Here is a 25,374-nt window from a genome sequence, read left to right as displayed (position 1 = left end):
CAGTGACACATGGTCAGAAATAATTATAATATGCTGATTCTGTGCTTAAGAAACATTTCTAATTATTATCAAATGTTGCTTAATATTTTTGTGGAAACCATGAAATATATTTATATATTTTTAGGATTTTATGATGAATAATAAGTTCAAAAGAACAGCATTTATCAGAAATATAAATATTTAGTAAATTATTGTATATTAATGTGCTTACTCTTGATTTATTTAATTTATTAATGCATATTTGCTAAATAAAAAGATTAAGTAAAAAAATGACTGACACAAAATTTTAAATGGTAGTATATTTAAGCATTTTAAACTGGAGAGAAGTATGGTGGCCCCAAAATGTATCTAGACTTTTCAGGTGTTTAAGATCGATGTTATTGTATTAGATGAAAAAAAGGGTGCGATTTGTGAAAAAGCAGAGAGGGGATGTTTTTGAAACGGTTTTTTTGTTCTCGAGAATAAATCACAAACCACAGTGGGTATTTTGTGCACCTGTTAAAGTAACATTTATAGAATAATTATGAACTTTAATGAAACAATATCGGAACATTTTGAAAAGGGAATTTTTAATCCATTTTTACAAGATTATTACGGAGGCAGCTGAAGTTGATGGAGGAATTTGCAGCTTTACTCGCAGACTACAACTCATGTTCATCAATAAGGTGACAACCAGATCCTTTATAAACCACTATTTCATTTTTTTTTTTCATTTTATTTATAGAGCACATTTAAAAATGGCCACTGGCCGACCAAAGTGCTGTACACATAGAAAATAGAGCTAATAGTAGTAACACAAGTAATACTAAACAGTTTAAAACAGAACAATCATTATAAGCTAAAAGCATAAGAAAATTAATACGTTTTGAGACATGACTTGAACTCAGACAGAGAGGAAGTCGATCAAATATACAGTGGGAACTTGTTAGACAATGTTGGGCCAGCCACTTAAAAAGCTCGGTTACCCCTTGATTTTAGCCGGGTTCTAGGTATCTGAAGGAGATATATACTCGATATACCATATACCAAATATATACTCTAATTAAAAAGTGTACCATCCTAGTAGTAATCAAAGATGTTTGTTGTCTGGTGCGGTTTACACGATTACACTACATGCGTACCGCGCCCATGCCCAAATCTTCAAGCGGGCCAAGGCACAGTTGAGCGTACCGCGCCTGGGCATGGTACAGAGCGATCACACTAGTCAAATGAACCAGACTTTGGGGTCAAGCGTGCTACAGCATGGTTCAGATTGCCTAGTGTTAGTACACCCTTAATCCATACTGGCAAAGCCAATTCTGGCACCTATTAGTGAACACAGCTGACAGGCTCTGGACATTTCAGATCTGTGCAGCTCTAGTAGAATCACATGGAATGGAGAATGAGTCGCCCATGATGATAAAAGAGACGCTAGAGAAGGTGCCTCAGCAGACCGAGGGGAGTCTTGGAACATGCCAACCTGCCCACACACAAATCCAAACATGCAACACTCTCCAAGCTCACAGAGGGAGGCCGTGGGATTTGCTAGTTTACGAAACTGCAGGAACAAAATCTGCTCCCTTTGTTTAGCTGGCACACAGCATGGCAAGATACATGGCTGTTATTCCCATTAGCATCCGCTCCATCTCTGTGTGTACATCAAACTCTCAGTCTGTAATAGACAATCAATTGAAAATATTACCTGAAGCAACTTTTTGGCACACTCAGGATGGTTGTTTTTGGCAGCAAGGTGTAAAGCAGTAAACCCTGATGTGAAGAGAAGGAAACATTTACATTTTTACACTTCCGTAACGTAAAAGTAATGCAAGAAAACATGTTGATCTAGTTGTAAACAACCTGAAGCGTCCTGCAGAGAAACATCAGCCCCGTGAGCCAGGATGACAGCAAGGCACTCAGCTTGACCTTGTGTGGCTGCTACATGCAGACTGAGAAAGAAAGGGGGGGAAAAAAGTGTCATTAACACGTCATTTTTGTTGCAGATTAGCCACGCCACTCACACTTGGCCAGTTTTTATGTCATGTATAACTTGCCTGTAATCTATATGCAGTAAATAGAGGGCTTTTTAATTTAAAAGGTAGGTCAATGGCATGATCTATCTATATGCTTGCCCTAAGGCAATTGTAAAGCACTCTAGTGCAAATGAGTGACACTGGATCAATCCTTTTCATTCTGTGTAGCAAGTCAAGCACAAACTTCTCTAAAGGGGTCACCGGAAGCAAAATTCACTTTTATATGGTGTTTGCATATAAATGTGTCTTTGCAGTGTGTGGACACAACCACCATACAATGAAAAGAATCCATTCACATTCAAACAGTCTAAACACTCTCAATAATCAAGCCGTTTGGATTTGGTGAGCAATATGATGCGATATTGCTCATACTCCACCCACGACCACTGACCGACTGTCTGTATTAGCATATTTCTGCTCTCGGCCATTTGCATACTGTCCACCAAGGCAGGTTGCTAAGGCAACGCTTTATGTGTCTTGTGTGACACCCCCCACGGAAGAGAGGGTTGGGGTGAGCAGTTGCTCATTATCATTTAAAGTCGGCATGAAATCAAATTTGACTAATCTTCTTTTTATATGTAATATTGTAGTGTTTATTATAAATGATTTATCTGTGCACTTCATTTTTTTTTTTTTATTCGTGTACCCTTATAATCTTTAATCAAATACATTACCCTTCCCTCCCCCCTCGAAACGACCTCTCTTCTCTTTCGGTCACGTGGAATGGCGAAAGGGTGCGGCCAGAGCCGATGAGGGTGCGGCTATCGGTGCACCGCCTCTCAGAGAAGATACATTCAAATCTGCCTCCATTTTGTTTGCAACGCCCAACCTCCAACGATCCAATCAATTCCCGAAGGACGAAATCAAGCCCCGCCCTACATTTTTTTTCTAATTTCAGAAGCCGTTTCACTCGGATATACGTCACAACAAGGAAAAAATTACAATCTCAACTTCCGTTTCATGCCGACTTTAAAGAGACATGCACCAAAACAGGTCGCTGTGAACAGAGCTGTTTTTGTGGAGGTAAAAAGGGTGTTGTTTTACACAACCATTTAGAAATTTTAACCAAAGTATGTTACAAATGAAGACCCTAAAGAATCATACCAACTTGTGGAAAATGGGCATCCAATGACCCCTTAAAAAAAAAAAAAATAAAAAAAAATTGAGGGCACAGAATAATGGAGAAAAGTTTACATTTTTCAAGTGATTAAAAAGGTCAGTGCTCTCTATCCCTTAATAAACAGCTTCCATTGAAACCCACTGGTTTGATATCTACCATCTCATTATTAATTGGCTCTTAAGAGGACAAACTTCAGCAAAAACACAAATTAATCTATATGAAATTGATTAAACCCTTCTGGAGGATAAGGATCAAGATGCACTGGGATCTCTCTTTTGGGCAGTAATAAAGCTAACAACTAAAACTATGCAAGATGCCCAGATAATAACTTTGATGATTATGTTACTTGTGACAACATGGTTCTGAACTTTAAATGAACAAATCAAGAACTTTAAATATGGCAATTTAAGCACAATAAATATCACTCTAATGCTATTAAAGGTCAGTTCACAAAAAAAAAAAAAACTACACTGTTTTTGGTAGAATTAAAGCAACACACATCATAGTAATTTTGAAATTGGTTTGAAACACAACATTTAAAGGGATGGTTAACACTAAAATGACAATTCTGTCACCATTTTTTGTGTTCCACAGAAGAAAGTAAGTCATCACCTAGGCTATATGACTTTCTTCTCCAGAACACAACAGATGATAATTTGAAGAATGTTGGTAAAAATTTGGTTACCATTGAATTCTATTGTATTGACAAAAAAAAATTCAAGTCTTACAGATTTGAAAAAACAAAAGATGGGTAAATGATGACTGAACTTAAAAATATGCTAGCTTATTTAAGCTGTCTTTAAAAAATATGAAAAACTTTCTTGCTAAAGAAAGTTTTAAATTATAGGGAATTATGAAGCTTAATCACATGGTTTCCTTAGATTTAATTAAAGTCAATTAAATGTTCAGTCACTCTGCATTCTCCACAAGACAGATTATGTTTCTTTTAACCCTGAAAGAAGAGGTAACATTTGCTGCTGCATTTCTCCCGTGTTTTGTAATTAATATTATCAAGTGCTCTCTCGCAGTGCTTTTCAAGGTTAATGACATGGTCACCAGAGCATATGATTACCAAATCGCACTGGACTCATGTCCGACTCCTTCATTATAAGGAAATTATATCTCCATGGCAACTGTGACCGCTTGGAAATACAGCGAGGCTTTGTGTTCTACATGTGCCTCTCTGGCCCGTGAACCCTCTGGAGCGCAAGCACTCGAACACAATGAACTTCTCAAATAAGATAAGGATTTATTGTGAGCCTATGAGAACACTTCGGCTCAAGCCGCCCTAACGCAGGACACTAGAGACTCATTCAGGTCGCAGTGTCTGAGTTCATTACTTGCAGAGTGAAGAGAGAAAGCTCATCTCTCTGCATTCACTGGAGCTCATTCATCCATCTCATCATTCATCACGTGTCTATCTCTGATGTGCTGCTCAAAGGAATGTTGCTATACTTTCTTTATAGAAAACACTAGCAACCACCAAGCAAACCTACAGTCATGGCCAAGACCAACCAAAAAGGCTTTTATTGGCAAAAACATTCAATATATGGAAATAGTTAATATGTGCAGCATTGATCCTTCTTCATAACCTCCGCAATTTGCTCTGGCATGCTGGATATCAGCTTCTGAGCCAAATCCTGACTGATGACGATCCATTCTTGCCTTATTAGTGCTTGGAGTTGATCACAATTTGTTAGCTTCTGCTAGTCCACTTGCATTTTAAGGATTGACCACAGGTTCTCTATGGGATTAAGATCCACCTGGCCATGGATCCAAAATTTCAATGTAAAGGTCCCGATATACTTCCAAGCGTAATCGAAGAACAAACTGATGTGACGTCATCTCGAACAAAATCAGGCCAAAACTAACTTCGTTTGGAGTTCATTTTGGGAGTTCGAAACTGCTTGCCAAAGCGATCTTTCCAGAAAAGTTTGCTACGGCTAGTCAACACCTTTGTACTACCATTGATCCGTGGCGATTATGTAATAGGTAGGTCAGGGATGGAAATTAACTTTTTTGTCCACCGGCCACTGTGGCTGGTGGATTTCAAAATCTACCAGCCACTCAATGTTTTTACCAGCCACTTTCTTGTTTTTAACCGACAATGTGTAACTGCATGTGAAAATTAATACTACAAGAATACTTAAGCAGTTTATTTAATCTCAAGTCTCAATGAAATACTGACATTTTCTCTTTCTCTCACCCTCGGCCTCATCCACCTAATCTGTCATTTATTTTTGTTTTGATGATAAATTGAGCCAGCCTCCAAAAGTAATTAACCTGTCCTGTGATTTTTTTTTCTCTCACACAACACTCTCCAGACACGGATTTATGAGCTATAGTATGTTGGTTGCCTTTACATTAGAATAATATTTAATATAATCTAGATATGAAATGGAATAAATAGCATTCAATACAAAATGAATATGTCTCATATATTGAAATCAAGTTTTATGTGATAAAATATTTGCTTTGTTGTGCATTAGAACCACATCAGGCATTTAGTACAAAATAATTTATTGAAGCATCCAGATACTTCACCACGTGACAGCAGCTAGGCTCCTGATTGGTTAACGCGGCGCGAATTGACTCTAAAGTTCAGATTTTTCAACTCGGGCGGCAGACGCGAATTCGCGTCAAACGCGTGAATGCACAAAAGCACTCAAAATCATGCGCGCGGAACGCGTCAGACGCTCGAACTTGCCGCGCGAATGAGGCGTATTCGCATCTACCACGGCGCGCTCTACACCTCATTCGCGCCGCAGGAATTTTTTATGCGCGTAACGCGTCTTTGCATTGACTTAACAATGAAATCACTCGCGCCAGACGCTCTATTCTCGTCTGGTGTGAACGCACCATGATGTTTTCTCTGCAGACCTCTACGCCTGCGATGTAACGCCACATTTTGTTTGAAGGTGTGCCTCCTCTAAAAGTGTCCGCCGTCCGGGTGAAACAGTATGCTATTTTTATTTACCCGCCACGGTGGCCGGTAGGTGAAGCGAGTTTACCCGCCACAACACAAAATCACCCGCATTTGGCTGGTGGCGGGTGCTAATTTCCATCCCTGAGGTAGGTGTGCGCGGAGGCTCCGTCTTCTTTCATGGGGAAATCTTTTCCGGTTCATTTCTCCTGTTCAGTCGGTCGAGGTTAGATGTCCACGACCACGAGTGAAAACATGAACACAATGGAGGAGCTGCTTTATAGTGGAAAATTAAGTTGCACTTCTGATGAAATAAGACACTGGCACTGTTTTTCAAGTTTAATATGGTAAAGCTGCTTGGTTTTAAGCAATCTATTAAATAAAGTGCTATATAAATAAAAGTGACATGACTTTACTAGAGTGCTGAATTGCAGAGCTCGAGCAAACATATCCATGTTGCTATGATCAGATGCTGTCCTTATGCTTTGTTAAAAACAGGCTTGCGGTTTTATTAATTTTGTTGTGTTTATTTTGTTACTGAGAGGAAAGCGCACAGCACATGTTTATATATTCATCTAAAAGCTGCTCTTAGCAGTGTGGGCGGTGTAAGATGTTCGCTTGCAGTATATTGCTGCACTCATATTTCGAACTTCGTTTTACCCCTAAGCGAAGAATGAAAAAGAACCTCACCGTGAGTACATCAGGGCCTTGATAATCTCCAAGCCACTTCGTTATCACTCTTGCCTTGTGACATGAAGCTTTATCACCAAATTGTTCCTGGATCATTGGGAGAAGTTGCTCTTGTAGGACGTTTTGGGGTAGAATTGTGAGAGAGCTCACTCCCTTGGATGAATAGCAACCCCACACATGGATGGTCTCAGGATGCTTTACTGTTGGAATGACACAGGACTCATGGTAGTGTTCACCTTTTTTTCTCTGGACAATCAATTTTCCAGATATCCCAAACAGTCTAATCTAACAGTCTAACAACTTTGCACCAGTCTTCTGCTGTCCAATCCATGTACTTCCTGCAGAATTTCAGTCTGTCTTTGATGTTTTTCTTGGAGATTAGTGGCCACTTTGGTTGCCCTCCTTGACACAAGCTGGTTGTTCAAAAGTCTTCGCCTAACTGTGCGTGCAAATGCACTCACACTCACCTGCTGCCAATACTAAGCAATCTCTGCACTCCTCAGGAGGAGACAGTCCTGGCGCTTGCTGGACACTCTGGGACGTGTCCAGCCTTCTTCACTGCATTTGAACCTCTCTTCTTGAAGTTCTTGATGATTCTGTAAATGGTCCTTTCAGGCACAATATTCTTTGCAGCAATTCCCTTGCATTTGAGGCCATTTTGATTAGGGATGGGAATTGAAAACCGGTTCCACTCGAGAACCGGCTCTAAGTTTTACGATCCATCGATATTGTATGCCCTCGACGTTAACGAGTCCTCTTATCGATGCTCCTGCTCTGAGTCAGCCATAGTATGTATACAGACCGTGAACTCACAACTGTCCCTTTTGTCCTTTATCAAGCACCATAGCACGGCGTCCAAAGCTAATCTTTCTCCTGCTAAGTCTTATTTGATCGGTGAGTAAAATTGTCTCTCTCTGGTAATGTAGATGAACTGCTGCGCTTGTGACAGGGCGCATGTTAAACTGATCGAGCAGAGAGAGAGAGAGAGAGAGAGAGAGAGAGAGAGAGAGCCCCGGTCGCGCGCACGCACTCTCTCTCTTCGGAGCAAGTAGGCTTCACCGTCTCAAAACTAAGCGCTGTCTTCCTCTCTCCCTCGCACATATTAATCAAAATAAACGACACGATGGTAAGGTAGAGAGACTAAAGTTTTATGTGGAGCATTCGGAGATTTGTTTTTCCTGAATTGCCGCTGGGTGTGAATTGTGCTAAAATACGTTGCCTTATCTTCTCTGAAAAGTGTTCAGCACATTCAGCTGACATTATCACACTTCAAATAAACGAAAAAAACGATCCAGTGATGAAATGTTTTCTGTGATGACACACATCTTGTGGGATGTCCCAACCGCCGGGATAATCACACAACGCGCACACGTCCGATAATGACACGTCCAATTCGCGAACTAATGACTCATTTGAACCGATTCGTTTTAATGAATGGTTAAAACAACTGATCTTTCCAACACTGAACTCACGGGACGTTTAATCGGTGTATAACTAATCGGTAACACTTTACAATAAGGTTCCATTTATTACATAAATTAAATAAAAAGTACAGTTTGCTTAGTCAAGTGTAAGCTTTAAAACAAATAAAACCACTTGTTTTTTCCCCCGAAAAAGACTACTTTTTCCCACACAGTGCTATCAGGAATCGATAAGAGAATCGTTAAAGAATCGGATCGATAAGCAGAATCGTTAGTGGCATTGATATTGATAAAATCTTATCAATTCCCATCCCTAATTTTGATGCAAAGTGATGAATCTGCACGTCTTTCTTACATTTACTGTCCTCTAGGGGTGTCAATTGTCACAAATTCCCATGATCGATCGTAGTTTAAATTAACGACCAATTAATCGTTAGCCTTAATACTGCAACATGCAGAGTGCAGATTGCAAATGCTACTCAAAACGCTGTTCCTCACCAAATGAATGAGAATGGTTTTTAATCTAAATAAAGGGCTAGAAGGATTGTAAAATGTTTCGATGTGATTGATCATTTAATTAAATAACTTATTTAATAATCAAATATGACGACTCAGATGCGTGCTTGTCAGAATGTGTATGTATTTGACAGTTGATGCCTTCTGCGGTTGCCGGTTTGCCTGCCGGTTACTGACTGTTCTTCGTGGTACCTCTGGCACGGGGATCAACTATGAAGATCACTGAGCTACTAGAACAGATGAACTACATCTGGGTCGTCCTTTCTGCTGTATACCATTCGGTGGCATGGACGATGCTCCAGTATTCGGCGGCGGAACTTACTCAGCTCCGTTTGCGTCCCTTTTAATCTTCCGTCAGCTCCACATCTTCCCTTGGATATTGTGTACATACCACATCGGAAATATATACATCGCGGGTCTAGGCGGAGTTATAACATCGATGGCTCATGTCAAATACGGTCCTTTTGGCCATCTAAACCACACTTGCCTAGGAGGCTCACACGGACTGTCGATCACAGTGTATTAACCAACCTGGCCAGATCGGTTGGCAACGATTCTGGTAAAAAACTATTTTTCCTTTGGATTACTTAATATAACGCTCACTTTCCACTAAAGGACCCCTGGTGTACGATCTACTGTCTGACCGTGAGTTTGACTTTCTCTGTCTAACTGAGACATGGCAGAAAGTAAACCAGATGACTTTTTTTCATCTAAACCAGTCTGTTCCCCCAGGATATAGTTATGTTTGTAAATCTCGTGATACAGGATGGGGAGAGGGGCTAGCAATACTTTATAAAGAGAAGTTGAAAGTATCTCAGTTAACTTTGTCTACAGTGTTTCCCCTACCATTGTTTTGGGGGGGCGGCCCATGGAATTTGTAAATCTTTTGAGGAATAAATAGAAAGCAGTTCAGTACACTTGAAATCAAATCGCGATGTAGACAAGTGTGTGTGGATATTAAACCACAAAGACAATTTAAATACGAATCCTGCTTGTTCTGTGTGATGAATGGTGCAGCCAACGCGCAGTTTCATTTACCCCCCCCCCCCCCCCCCCACACACACACACACACTGAAGCACGTGTGACGCTTGCGCTGTTTTTTTTTGCCTATATGAAGACACAAATGCATGAACTTCCTCTCCAGGCTCTAGATCCACTCCGAAAGTCACTTCGTGATCATTTAACTGTTTCATTTGAGAAAAACTATCATCATGACAAAAACACACAGAAACTCAAAAAGGTCTTCACGGCAACCCGTCAAAATAAAAGTTCGGTTTAACTTGACAGAAATATATTACCGTTGTACAGTAGAATTTAGATATGTCACAATGTAATAATACTAACACTAATCCAAATAAATTATCATCAAAACTGAATTTAAGGAATAATCCATGTTTTAATTTTAACAGTAAAGCTCAGCACGTTATTTGACAAAGTTTTTTAATTTCATATTATTAAATTTGTGTTTTGTCTTCATTTTATTACCAGAAAAAAACACAACACAGAATTAGTGTGAATTTTTTTATCATATATTTTTTTAAATGTTGTATAAGTTTAATGATTCAAAATACACTATTTCAATTAATTAGACATGCTTTTTGATTGCTAAAAAAAATTACACCACGTATCCGTAACACACCCCGCTCCGCAACACTAGCAGTTTTGTTTCGATTGTAAGTGGACACATAAAAAAGTAGAGATTTAACAGTTTATTTTTTCATATTTTTTAAGTCTGTAGGACCATAAATGACGGAGTATTTTTTTCTGCTATGTGAAAAAAATCCAGCAAAACACGCCGGCGCGTTTGTCGACTCCAGAGGTTTAACAAAACTAAGGCAAGTAAAACGGTCAGGGTTACATTTTAGACACACACACACACCTCTGAAGGGATAGAAAAGTCCTCGGGACTTGGTACCGCATCACTCGCAAGACGCAACCTGGATTGGTGAACAAGGCCGAAGTCCACCATTCTCCAGTTCTCGAAGCTCTCTCTCGCTACAAAAATGCTTGCTACACACACATAGTTTAAATGTGTCCGTGGTTGATGGCCAACCAACCACCCGCACCCAGAGTCTAGCCCTGGCAGCATCGCGGGGAAAGATATGCAACGCACTGGAACTTTTGCTCATCTACTGCGCGATATCACAGTTTGACATGTCTGTCATTGGAAAGATCCACGTGGTGTCATGAATAATTAAGAGACAGTGTCTTCTCATAGGATAAGAAAACTCAGTCTCATGAATAATTATGAGACACCGATGAGTCAAAGCACTCACAGTGCACTGCAACACGATGAAGATTTTAAACCCGGAAGACAAAAATAGCGGGAAAAAACTAAAATTTAACCATGTTTCCCCTAATATTAAATCTAACAGATGCTAACATTGTCTTCAATGGTGTTCAACACACATACCTCTGTTAAAATCCCAGAAAATTGGGTTTAGGGTTTCATGACCCTTTAACACACTGCCCACTCATACTAAGGGACATACTCTTGATCTTGTTTGCTGCTCTGGTATAACACCTTTTAATTGTACTGTTTCTGATCTATTCATATCAGATCACTTTCTGGTGTCCTTTTGTGCCAAACTGGCAGTTTTTAAGGTAAACCCGTGTCGTCCGATCACATTTCAGAATATTAAGAATATAGATGTGCCTACTCTTGCTGATGAACTTGCCATCTTTTCCAGTAAATCTGATTTCTCTACTGTTGACGAACTGGTTACATATTACAATTATGGACTGAACATGATTTTAGATGAATTTGCACATGTGAAAACTCGATCTGTTTCATTTGTACATTCAGCTCCTTGGTTTACACCTGAACTGCGTGAACTTAAAACTCAAGGCCGTAGGTTAGAGCGGTTGTACGTCAGGTCTGGCCTTAATGTTCATAAAGAAATGTATGCTAAACATATTCAAAATTATAAAAATGCACTGTCCAAAGCTAAATCTGATTACTACTCCAACGTAGGAGTTAGCAATGGGAACTCCAGGTCACTTTTATTGGTAGTAAACAATATTCTGAAACCACCGGATTCTTTGCCATATGATATATATTCCACTGACTTATGTGATCGCTTTTTGACTTTTTTTGCATCTAAGGTTGAAAATGTACATCAGCAATTACTCACTGGTACTCTCCACAATGACTCCTGTCAGTCTGTCACTCATGCACCTCCCCACTCTGTTTTCTCTACCTTTAAACTACCAACTACTTCAGAGATAGTGGGTCTGATAGGTAAATCTAAATCTTCGACTTGCCAGTTGGATCCTCTACCAACTCCTTTAGTGAAAGCTTGTTTACCAGCCCTGTCGCCATTGATCACTAAAATTGTTCAGGCTTCACTTGTTTCTGGTTCTATATCTCCATCTCTTAAATCTGCTATTATTACTCCCATAATTAAGAAACCAGGGGGTGATCCATTTAATTTTGATCATTTTTGTCCAATTTCAAATGTACCATTTATCTCTAAGGTATGATCATGAAAATCTCTCCAATAACAACTTGTATAAACAATTCCAATTTGGTTTTCGTCCCCCCTAAAAAGTTTTAGATCAAGAATATCTACAGTCACCACTGGTGTTCCCCAGGGTTCTGTTTTGGGCCCGCTTCTTTTCATTATTTATATGCTCCCTCTTGGTTATATTTTGAGGAAATATGGTATTAATTTTGACTGTTATGCGGATGACACCCAACTTTACCTGTCTGCCAAACCCACCGTTTCTTTTCCTCCACCATCTTTGTCCAGCTGTTTAGCTGAAATCAAAGATTGGCTTTCAGCTAACTTTTTGAAGGTAAATGACAGCAAAACTGAGGCTCTGCTTGTTGGCACTTGATCTGTTGTGTCTAAATCTAATTGCTTTTCTTTGTACATTGACAATACTGCAATCTGTCCTTCAACACAGGTTAAAAGTTTGGGTGTCATCATGGATGGCACACTATCCTTTGAAGCTCAAATTAATATCACGCGGGTTGTATACTTCCACTTGCGTAGTATTAACCGTCTCTGTCCCTTTCTTTCAAATAATAATACTGCAGTTCTTATTCACGCACTAGTCACTTCACATATAGACTACTGTAATGCTCTTCTCACAGGTATTCCCTCCAAACTGCTACATAAGCTTCAGTTGGTTCAGAATTCTGCAGCTCGTGTTCTCTCTAGAACACCTTATACTGAGCACATTTCTCCAGTTCTTCCGCAATTGCACTGGCTTCCAGTAAAATATAGAGTTGAATTCAAAATCTTGCTATAAGGCACTTCATAATCTTGCACCACAATACCTTACTCAACTTCTCCATGTTTACACTCCTTCACGTGCTCTCAGATCTTCATCTTCAATTTCTCTTGTAGTACCTCGGATTCGACTTACTACCATGGGTGCCAGATCTTTTAGTTATGCTGCCCGCCGCCTATGGAACTCTCTTCCCATTGATGTTTGCAATAGCGAGTGCTTGTTGACTTTTAAAACGCGTCTTAAGACATATCTTTTTATAAAATGTTTTATTGAGACTTTACTGCACTTGATCTGTATATGCGACTTGTTTGTTGTGTGTTTTGTCTAATGCAGTGACCTGTATATTGCTTGTGAGGTGACCTTTCTTGTGAGGTTATGAAAGGCCCCATTAAATAAAATGCGTTGTTATTATTATTATTATAATAATCATAGCCATTATTAGACGTGCATTGCAGTTTGAGCTGCGCGCGCTGAAGCTGAAGATGATCACCGTACGCTTTTCTACAGTGTTAATTCTTAACCAAATGCATCCTTAATGAGATAAATCTGATATAGATAGGCCTACACAAAATAAACACAATATTACAACTTACATTTGCACAAAACAAAAGGCTGCGAATGCACACGCAAACTTAGTCATGATGAAGGTGTAAAATGGTCCCAAACATAACTCCGTCGTGCTCGCTTTACATGTTTTGCGGTTGAGCAGCACGTACGCGCATGAACCTGCTTAATCGACGATCGATAAGTTTTATCGATTAAATGTATTAACGACAATTAATCGATCGTTGATTAATCGTTAACAACCCTACTTTCCTTTGGAGTAAACCATTGCTAACACAAGAAAGAACACAATGATTGGAAGCACTTCTTCCCTCCTTTTATAGCAATCAGTCTGCTCTTATAATCCAATCAGAATGATAGAACAATCAGTAATGAATGACTAGTACTCGTTCACACCTTGCCATGTGCTGATGATATAATTAGTGAAATGAGGTTAGCTGGTCATTTTGTGCCAGGGCCAAATACAAATAATCTAGAGACAATGTGACTCAACACCACAACAACTGAAACAACAAAATTTGCGAAACACCAAAATTATTTCACTGGCAAAACTTTTGGCCACGACTGTAGTTAAATATTTTGTTAAGATTTTTAAATCCTTTATGGTGGATTTAAACTTCCTGTTATTCCTACAAACACAACAAATCTGGCCACATCATTTCAAAACATGTATATTTTCCCCCGAAAATGTAGACACAAGCATGTAATTATTCAGGTTCAGGCTCCAATTTAAAAAATGTATTTACAATATCTCTGCCAAGACAACGAAACAAAGCATTCAAACTTCTTTGAACTAGTATAACATATATTTAAATGTTCTTTATATGACTTCCAAAGCATGACAACACAAAGTTGCTAAATGGAAAAGTCAGAAAAGCTGAGCTCTGACATCAGTTTTTTACAGGAGGTTTTACAGTCATTGTTGGATCAAATATGCCTCACACATCATTTTAAAACTAGATGACTAGCTAGGGGTGGAACGGTACATGTATTCGTATTGAACCGAAACAGTACGGGCGTCATGGTTCGGTGCACGAATTTGCACGGAGAATACACGGTATAAAAATAAAATAAATAAAACTCTAAATAGAGATAAACATTGCTCTATTCGCGTTTGGTGTGAACACAGCATAATTAACAGGCTGCGATGTCAAGATTGCAATGCTTGTGTGTGTGTGTGTGTGTGTGTGTGTGTGTGTGTGTGTGTGTGTGCGCGCACGAGAGAGAGAGGCGCGGGCGCGATCGAACTGTGTGTGTGTGTGTGAGAGAGAGAAGAGAGAGGAGAGAGAGAGGAGAGGGAGAGGGAGAGGGAGAGGGAGAGAGAGAGAGAGAGAGAGAGAGAGAGAGAGAGAGAGAGAGAGAGAGAGAGAGAGAGAGAGAGAGAGAGAGAGAGAGAGAGAGAGAGGCGCGGGCGCGATCGAACAGTGGAAACATAAAAACATACTCCGTCATTTTGTTCATACAGGACATCTTTCAAACTGCTAAGTGTTTACAAATATTTGTGTACACTCGCAATAAAACACAACATTGTGCTTCTGTCACACTCTAAACTCTTGTCAAACTGTAACCTACAACTGTCACCCAACCAAACACACACACACAGTTTTAAAATCAAAACATATTTATCCAACAAAACAGTCTGTGGGCGCCATCTTTTGGACATTCATCATATCGCATTGGTTTTCATTTCTTGTCCTCGAGTCCAGCACTAATCTGTTTATTTTTAAGTTACACATTCTACATTGATTAATAAAGAAAATCAAATGTGTTTTTAATGTTAGTATTATTTTATACAGAAATCAATTATTTAGAATTCAGATGAGAATAAAGTTAGGGTTAATTAAAATTAAGGAAAACAAATATATTGATCTGAAATATAGCAAATTAATTTTAAATTCATTCAGGTACAATTACCAAACATATCTCAAGGTCTTTTTATTAATTTAATTAATAAACTAATTGTATAAAACTATTGTCAGTGGACTACAAATAGTATAAACACCCTTATGCAAACTATTTTATATGCACATCTCAAGTGGATTGCAGAAAAAAAGTCTAGAAATTCTATAGAAACACTTCTGATGTCACAATTAGAGCAGTCAATGTCTAAATCAAATCGGAAAGAGAGCAACCTCAGTGTCCAGTACTCACGCAGACTTGCCCTCACTGTCAAGCTTGGTGGGACAGGCTCCTTTCTTCGACAGGAGGGTGGTGACTTTATCTGCCTCTCCATGCTCCACTGCACTGAGGAGACGCTCATCGTTCTTGTTCCATTCATGGGCCTAAAGAAATTTGAAAACATTTAAAAACAGCTCACAGATAAAGCACTGCAAGATCAGCTTGACAAAGACTATTGAATCTTTTGACAATATGTGTGTAACATATTAGGTCCAAAGGATGACAAAGGTAGATATAAATCAAAGTTCAGTTTGTTAAACAAAGCAAATAGGAAACTCTAAGATAGCAAAAGCAACTTACCAGTGTGTGTAACACGCATACACTAACAAAACCGAACAATGAATGAGAACTTAAAAGGAACTTAAATACAGAGGTTAATTATGAACAGAATACAAACGAGTGTGATTGTTAGAATGTCCTTGGTCACAAATTGTGGCAGGAAAATAGAAGAAAGGGAAACATGTGACTGAAGAGAAACAAACTAAAAGTCCATGAAAACGAAACTAAACAGATATTATTATTACACATTATATTATCTATATAAAGTTTTAGGATTTTGAAAAATTTTAAACAAAGAAAAAAATATTTAACTAATATTTTCACTATTTCTAGGTCACTAAATCAAATTTGATAACAAACTTGAGCTCAAGGTCTGCTATTAAAGGGAGACAAAAAATTATTATTGAGACATGTTTGATGCTAATAAAATAATTTGTAGGGCTGGGCATTGATTCGGATTCACTCACTCTTGATTCGATTCCAATATCAATTCAGTTACAGTACATGTACATTTTTCTTAAGGAAAAAATCTCTCTCAAATGTAAACGAGACAGGGTTATATTATGTTTCATTGTGTTTTTGTTAATGTTCCTATGTTTCCTTTCAATTCAGTTCAGTTCTCGTTTCTATAGTTACTAAATTCTCCTTGGGATCACACATCAACAGAAAACAGCACAGACTAAAAGATCATTTTTGGGACTTATGGGACAAATGAGAGAGCATGTTGAGAGAGCTTTTACACACTCAAAGAGAGGTTCACGGAAGCTGATCTTAGTATGACTAAAAGGGGAGTAAAAGAAAAAGAAACTAAAATAACTAAAAAGGACTAAAAGTAATGCCTCCTTCAAACTTCGAGCAATAAAAAAATTAATGATGCAATGACACCACAAGCTACAGGATCAGTCTTTGTGCCTGAATGAAGTTATCTTATTCAAATGAGGGCTGGCAATGCATAAAATCAAACAAGAAAAATGCATTGGAAATCATTTGCACGGGCTGCTCCAGACATTTACTCTATATATTATTGCATTGTGGAATTGTTGTGCTAAATTTAAAAAAAAAATTCTCCCTATTATATATGCTGACAATTGCAGATCTATACAAAGGAACAATTTCCATCAAAATCAGTCAAGGCAAAAGTAAAGCAATCATATGAAACAACGGATGAAGTCACTTGAATTTCACCTGCAATTAAGAGGCATCTCAAGGAAAATGAACCGCCTGTGGCATGAATCACATTATTTCCCTCCAGTTCTTCTGAAACCTCTCAGAAACCACAGGAACTGATTTCCTAACAAGGGCTTATTCACAACTGAGATTCAAATGCAGACAAATCTAGTTCAAATGTGTCTTTGTTGCTGTGCATAGCAGTGAAACAATGCCCAATTGCTGAACATTGCAAAACAGAGCAATTGTTTGAAGACCCCTTTGAAATTATCAATGCAAGAAAATAAATCATTCTTAGAAGTCCACAGATACTAAAAAGTTGAAGAGTTCTGAACAAACCAAAATTCAATTGCTCTAAATGTAATCTAGGCAGTGAGCTGAAAGCAGACCGCAGAGGTCAGCCGGGGAAACACAGAGGCCACAACTTAAGTCTGTCACTATTTTTAAAATGCAGTGTAATATTACACGAGCCACAGTAAACCCAGCACTATTTTGGGAGCTGTTTGACTTTGGCCTACTATCTGCAATCAGATGATGCTATTTAAAGTCAACTCACGAAACAAATGAACATCTTTTGTAAAAGAAATAGACATTTGTAAAGAATTAGCCTCCTGGCCTTGCCAGGGTGCTCAAACATCATTAACAAAGAGGTACTCCAGAACACATTGACTGATATTACATAAAAAAAAAAAAAAATATTATATTTATATATATATATATATGGGTCTATAATATTCCATCTGATGCTGGAGAAAAATCAGGATAATTTTATTCTTAGGTATACATGTTCTTTCTATTTTCTATTTAGTAAGAACAATTACAGAAAAACCAGACCAGAAACTCAGTTGAAAAGAAAGTGAACAGAAAAACGTTGATTAAAGCAGCACTAAGTAGGAATTCCGTTTTTGTCAAACAGCGACCCCTAGAGTCGCTGTGGAGTACTTGTACTGTCGTGAATAGCACTCACGCAGAGATGGCTCGCACTCACAGCCGGATCCCCTCCCCCTGTACACCGGTGCCTGTTCAGTAGGATGGACGCTGTAACGAGTGGAAATAAGGTATGGCCCCTTTAAGAGCTGCGCGCGCCCTGTTTAACTGTCGGCAGTCTGTATTGTATGTGCGCCTCGAACACCACATGTATACGGCGCCGGGTTATTTCTGTTTGATGCTCATTTTATCAGAATTTTATCAGATCTGTTTTTTGCCGTAAAGCAATTCGTTACCTCGCGAGACCTGATATCACACGATACTTCCTAACACTGAGCCCGCCGGCCCAAAGTTGCAAGGGTGGTTTTGCGGCTCACAGGCACCAGGGGGCGAGACGACCACCATTCAACACGAAATCAGTAATATAAACATTACAATGACTCCAAAGCTGTTCGGTTAAGGTAAAAAAGTTACTTAGTTCACCTTTAACAAACAGTTTTTTACAATAAAGAAATAAACAGTTAAAAAAACCTATGTACATGACACATCGCATCTATACTGCCACACCAATGCAGAGTTTGGATTACTGGATTACTAAATGACATATAAGAATGTTTCCACAATAAAAAAGGAACATTTAGTTTAAAATGTGTGTGTGGTTCTTATCAATGTATTATTTGTATTCATATTGGTCTCAAATGGTTTTGAAAAAAATGTCATTTTTTTAAGAAAAGTTTTATTCAATATATTTTACAAAATAAAACCATTTAATGTCAAAGATTTTGGGGAGTCTTGACCTTTTGCAAACTGAATTAACAAAAAAAGTAATGTATACACTAGGGGTGTAACAGTTCACAAACAAAAAAAATTATCCAAACCGTACCGTTCTCCTCCCACAGTTCGGCACACACTTGCACCGCGGTTAACCTAAAATCTAAAATCTAAAATCTGACGTTGCATCTATAATATGGTTTGTAGAAGAAAAGAAAAAACAATACGTAAAACAGACAGAGTTCCGCTAATGTATGTTTCTGTCGATGAAATGAAATGCGTTTCACGTGAGTAGCTATAATCAATCAACTGTTATTTTGTAATTCTGTTGCTGATGCTGACATCATTGTTCCTCATGTGTTGGACAAAACGATGTGTAAACTTTGTTCGATGCGAGTGCCGCATGCTCTGATATGACCAGTCATTTACGCCATCATCACCCATGTGTTGATAGCGGCGAGCGCAGGTGAGAACGAACACACAGAACAGCACACACAGCCTTCTGCGTTTAAACAGGCACTCAGTGAGAATTCAAACAGGCTCAAAACAATAATGAAAGCACTGGGCAGGGCTCGACAATAAGGACTGCCCAATGGCCGGGACGCTCAGGACAGTTGACGAAAGGGTCACTGTCCTGATCTGGCCAGTGCTGCATTGTCATAAAAGTTTATAATCTGCGTGTGGTTTTAAGCCATGCCAATTTAAATATTCAAGTGCAAGAAGACCCGAAAGAGAACTTGTGAGGAGAAGAACATGGAACATGGAAAATCTCCTCAGACAGTGAGAAAATACTAAATTGAGTTCGCTTTCAAGTCTTCTATTAGAAATTCTACTTGATTTAAAAAAAAAAACTCTCCTGGTATCAGATAATACTCAGAATTTTTTGGTATCGGATCGGATCGGTTCTGAAAAAATGATATCGGTCCATCCCTTATTAAAAACAAAGAAATCGCTCACTGCTCCTGACTGAATAATGTTTGTAACTTGAATAAGGATTAATCTTTATTTAATTTATATAGTGAAGAATAAATGCAGTGTTATTTTACATTTGATTCCTTGATCAAAAACCTACAGTAAGACCTACCTGAATAAAATTAAAACCTTTATTTTCTTTGTATCTTTGCTGTATTGTATTTATTTGTGCTATTGCTTGTAGTTTGATTAATTGTTCTTGTTTTTATTTGACAGTAGTTCTTTTTTCCCTTAACATAGCACATACCGAACCGTATCGAAAACCCATGACCCTAAAACCATGATACAAACTGAACAGTGAGCAATTTGAACTGTTACTCCCCAGCCTTCAGTGTTACATGATCCTTCATAAAAATTTTGTGGAAACACATTTTTTTCAGGAATCTTAAACAAATAGAAAGTTCACAAGAACAGCATTTATTTGAAATAGAATTTTGTTTGTCAGAATGTAAAAGTCTTTGTAACATATGATCATCATCAATTTAAAGCATCCTTCCTTGCTGAATAAAATTTCTTTAAAAAAATAGAAGTACTGACCCCATACCACTGTGTTGGGGTGGTAACAAACACATTGCAAAGAATAATAATAAACTTTTTTTTCGGACAACTGAACTTCAATGTTCTGAATTGGTAACAATTTTACATTGATATATTCTGAATGACCTTGTCATCAATGTACTGCTGGAAGTACTGGAGTGGGCTCCAGTCTCTACGGCTCAATACAGATTCATCCCGTGTAATCACACACGCTTCCAATACAGGCATGAACCTTAGGAAAAAGACAAAGCACACAGTCAATGCTGTAAAATGCTGAAGTGTTGCCTGAACCTAATTGCATTGGGTCATCCTGGGAATGTGTGTTTAATTATTTATTGTTTAATTTTGTTTAAAAAAAAAAGATATTTCCTGGAACACTTCTCTGTAGTTAATCATTTTTGCACTGATTAAAAAACCCTACATGTTGGTTTTGGCCCAGAAAGGATGATGGCACAGAGGAGGCTCTCGATCATGGTCGACCTCTGAGTATATGGATTATGGAGTATATGTAAATGGAGTATAGTGTATAGACAATAGTCAGGCATATCATCGATGGCTAATGCCTTTGAAGATATCAAGATGATAACTGGCTCGTTTTCCCATTCATGTATTAAATTATCATTATTATTACTATAAGGCTAGTATTATTATTAAATCAATATTAGGACCTACAATCAATTTGCCTTCCCTAATTTCATAATTACATCTCCACACTTGCGACACCAACACACGCGTATGATGATTTGGTGCGTTCAAGTCCTCCTGGGGAAGTTCGTACGTACGAGGTGGGAAGTCGTGTTTACGACGACAGTGCGTTCAAGTCACTTTCGTCGGAGGAAGATGGCGGAGTACTTTCTCTTAATTAATTACACAAAAACACAGTAAGGTTCTTAAACTCTTGTTCTAGAAAATGAAGAACAAAGAAATGTGCATCGGATGTACTTTGTTTTTTTATGTTTTTAATTAATTTATGAAGCCACTGCCAACTTTATCGTTACATGTTGCACTGTTATATTATAATGCCATCATATTCTGTGCAGGCAATTCGCTTAACTGCGCTGTAAATAAGAAAACCTTGACGATATCACTGCATAATATTTAAGTATTGTGGTATTCCGCCATGTTTCTCAGTGACACGCCCACAACTCGGAAAGATCGGGGCTTAGAGAAAATCCCGAACTCCCCACTGGTATTTACGACATTGTGGTGGCGTTCAAGTGGGTTCAACTCGTAAATACGATCTATACGAGATGACTTGAATGCACCAATTGAGCACTCAATGAAAATGTTTAAAAACAGACAAAACTACATCCCACATCAAAATTGAATTGCAAGGTGATCTATTAAACTGTCAAGAGTGGTTGTTATAAAAGAGACCCCTCATTCTTATACAGTTGTTGTTTAAGCCAAAATGGAAATGGCATCGTTGTTCGTCAGCATTTAGTTTTTTCCACAGTACATTAACAAACATTTAATGACACTAATAACAATACAATTACAAATTATTATTATTAATAATAATATCACTAAAATCATATCATACACTACTCGTGTAACTGTATTTAAATAGTATAGGGAAAACGCAGAGGTGTTTGGTCGCTTCTCTGTTTGGATCCTAATGAATGAACTAGTGAGTGCTAACAAAGTTTCGCCGCAAGACAGCGATTTAGTGCACGCACTGAGACGAGAGAGGTATGTATCAATTCGTCTTAGTTAAAGGGTTAGTTCACCCCAAAATGAAAATTATGTCATTAATGACTCACCCTCCAAGCTCGTAAGACCTCCGTTCATCTTCGGAACACAGTTTAAGATATTTTAGATTTAATCCGAGAGCTTTCTGTCCCTCCATTGAAAATGTATGTACGGTATACTGTCCTTGTCCAGAAAGGTAATAAAAACATAATCAAAGTAGTCCATGTGACATCAGTGGGTTAGTTAGAATTTTTTGAAACATCGAAAATACATTTTGGTTCATAAATAACAAAAACTACGACTTTATTCAGCACAGATAACTGGTACACCAGATAACACGTCATCAGCGTCACTGCGGACTCGTGAACGCGGATTGACAACAGAACCGGAAGAGAATTGTTATTTTTGGACCAAAATGTATTTTCGATGCTCATCAAAAACATCAAAGGGATGTTACATGACTGGCATTATAACAATATTGCAAAGGACCGCACAAAACAAACATCACTGCCAGTCTGATGCCAGAACCAATATGATAAATAGGCTTTTAATCCACTGTTAAGTTATGAATGAAAGAACAAACATAAGGTTTTCCAGCTATAAAAAGATGTGAAAATCTACACAAACCTCAAAAATAAACTTTAAACATCCAGCAACAGGCTGGAGATCTCCTTTTTGTCATGGTGGGCCTTTGCAAAAACAGGAAACACTTAACATTATCTCAAAAGGGCCTGTTGGACTAAATAACCAGTGGAAAACGGGGAAACATAGCACAACCATTACCTCCACCCATCGTTCAGCGTAAGCATTAAACTTTTATCTGATAAAGGTCCTCTTAAGTCGTGCAATATTTAGAACCAGAGGCAAGACAAGTGGTTCAGATCAAACGGTTTTCATGTTGAATTTGTGTTATCTGTTCATAAACTGAGTAGGACAGAACATGGCAATTTCATTAATTACCGGTAGAGGTTGAGAATCAATGGACATAGAGCATATTTCTATAGCACATTGTATAATCTCATACACTGATACCTCCCGAAAGTAAAATAAACAATATATAATTTTACTTTCTTTCCCATTGGCAAAACAATGTAGGCGTGTGGTCAAGTTGTGACCATTGTACTTGACATGTCATACTGAATATTTTCAGCACACTGGGCACTCATGCTAAATCCAAATTTAGAGACAATACTTTGATTTGCATGCAAAAGAAGTGTAACAATATTAATAGAAAACGCCTAGTGTTAAATGGGTTTTTTACTGTGTTTGTTTTGTTTATTTGTTTGTCTATCCTGACATTGTTAAGCACTTTGGTCAACTATGGTTGTTTTTAAGTGTGCTATATAAATAAATTTGAACTTGAACTTATACTGCAGCCTATACTGCCTGTACATAAGTCAAATGGATCAAACACTACAAACCATGTCCATGTGAACCAGACATTGACTTTCAAACTAATGGTTTCTCAAATTCGAAAGCGACAGCAGAGCACCTTGAGAACAGGCTGGACTATGACCTCTTTTATCAAACTCGTCTCTGTTCAAGCCTGGCACGTGTTCTCAGTTTGACCGATTACACTCACACTGCTAAAATTTGGACATCTTCTCTTTCTAGGATTCCTGAGATGTTAAGCTCAGAGCAGTTTGGTGAATGCTCGGAAAAGCACATTCCTGCGTGAGAATGTTTAAACCTCAGAATCACTCTATTACTTATTATTATTGTTACATTGTGGATAATCACATGCAGGGTTCTAAATTAACTTTTTTGATCACCAGCCAATGTGGCTGGTAACTTTCTAAAGTTACCAGCCATTTAGAATTTCCACTAGCCAAATTTTTTCCGGTGAAAATAAGAGAAATTATGAGTGCCACTGAATGCATTTGATAATTTTATTAACATTGTTGGCATGAAAAACACATATAAAGTACAATACAAGACAGAAAGTGCAAACATTTCATTTCAAGTTTGGGATCTATCTCTATTAGGGATGTGCACGAATATTCGAATTTTCGCTCTGTAATTATTATTAAAAAAATAAAATACTAATACTTTTTTTCTTCAATTTTTTTTCGCAGTTATAATTAAATGCACTGGGTGGAGCATTTAACAAGTGGATTGTGTTTTTGATCACATAATGTCGTTGTCTGCCTCGCGAAGTTTGGAATTACTTAGATGAAAATGATAGCCTATTACAAAATGGAATTACGTTTAATCAATTATTAATTATTATTATTATCATAATATCACCACCACAATGAGAAATCACATGAAATCCAAAGAAACAGCAGTCGACTGAGGAAGCAGCTGTCCATCACTGCATTAACGACTGCAGGTCAGCAGCTGTACCCCGATATCTTCTGGTAGCAAAATGATTTTGACATATGCTTCCTTTAAGTTTCGTTGAGGGAGACAGGTTTAAGAACAGAAAACGTCTCTGGTTACTTGCGTAACCTATGTTCTCTGAATAGGGAACGAGACGCTGCGGAAAGCGCAGTGGGATATTCTCTGAATGTGCCGATTGTCTGAAGCCTTATAGAATCACGCCAATTCATTGGCTGATGGCGTCCGCGCGATATGGCTCCGCCCCGACGCTCTTACGTCGCATCATTACATATTCGCGCGCGCCATCTGCTCCTCAGATTTCTCTGCCGAAAAGAAACTGTCAGCAGCGCGAGGAGCTTGGCCGCTAACGCAGCGTCTCGTTCCCTATTCAGAGAACATAGGTTACACAAGTAACCAGAGACGTTCTCTTTCATAGGTTCACTCAACGCTGCGGAAAGCGCAGTGGGAACGGACTACCAAACTCGCCAAGCTAGAGCGCTTTTATAACTGGTAGATAAAAGAGACAACGACCGAAATGAGTTCAAACAGAAAGAACCTGGGAACCCGGGGTCATGTCAAGATCCAAGCTATAGAACCTTACAAAAGTGTGCGGAGAGGACCAGCCTGCCGCAACACAAATATCCTCCAAAAGTGCTCCTCTGAAAAGAGCTTGAGAAGATGCTACACTTCTGGTGGAATGTGCTTTAATGCTAAGAGGTGAAGGCAAGCCACGCACCCCGTAAGCCAACGAGATAGCCTCTGTGACCCAGTGAGAAATCCTCTGCTTTGATGCAGCAAGCCCACGGCGGCTAGCACCGAAGCAAACCAGAAGCTGGTTAGATTTCCTCCAACCGCCTAAGCGGTCTACATATATCTTAAGAGAACGAACTGGGCAGAGCAAGTTAAGCTTCCTATCTTCCTCAGACGAAAATGGAGAAGGGGGGAAAGCGTTAAGGTTAACTACCTGTGAGCGGAAAGTTGAGGAAAGAACCTTGGGGACATACCCTGGTCTCGGCCTCAAGGAAACTTTGACCAGGCCAGGGGCA

At 38.5% G+C, this 25,374-nt stretch overlaps 1 protein-coding gene across 7 annotated transcripts in view; it reads right to left on the bottom strand.

Annotated features, from left to right (window-relative positions):
• The window catches only part of rai14 (retinoic acid induced 14), a 60,833-nt gene that overhangs the window by 13,695 nt on the left and 21,764 nt on the right, over positions 1-25,374 (bottom strand). For 4 of the 7 annotated variants that reach the window (XM_056268263.1, XM_056268268.1, XM_056268264.1 and 1 more), the window contains exons 3-6: positions 20,441-20,546; positions 15,635-15,765; positions 1,837-1,925; positions 1,682-1,746 (exon numbers count right to left, since the gene is read on the bottom strand). In XM_056268263.1, coding sequence (XP_056124238.1) covers positions 1,682-1,746; positions 1,837-1,925; positions 15,635-15,765; positions 20,441-20,546 — 391 coding nt within the window. Of the gene's footprint in view, positions 1-1,681; positions 1,747-1,836; positions 1,926-15,615; positions 15,766-20,440; positions 20,547-25,374 lie in introns of all 7 variants that reach the window. The other 3 variants (XM_056268265.1, XM_056268266.1, XM_056268267.1) reach the window with 2 other exon arrangements.

Source organism: Rhinichthys klamathensis, unplaced genomic scaffold (genome assembly GCF_029890125.1).
Source record: "Rhinichthys klamathensis goyatoka isolate OS25496 unplaced genomic scaffold, OSU_Roscu_1.1 h1tg000270l_1, whole genome shotgun sequence".
In the NCBI taxonomy this organism is placed as follows: domain Eukaryota; kingdom Metazoa; phylum Chordata; class Actinopteri; order Cypriniformes; family Leuciscidae; genus Rhinichthys; species Rhinichthys klamathensis.
This window is presented reverse-complemented; position numbering and strand designations above follow the sequence as displayed.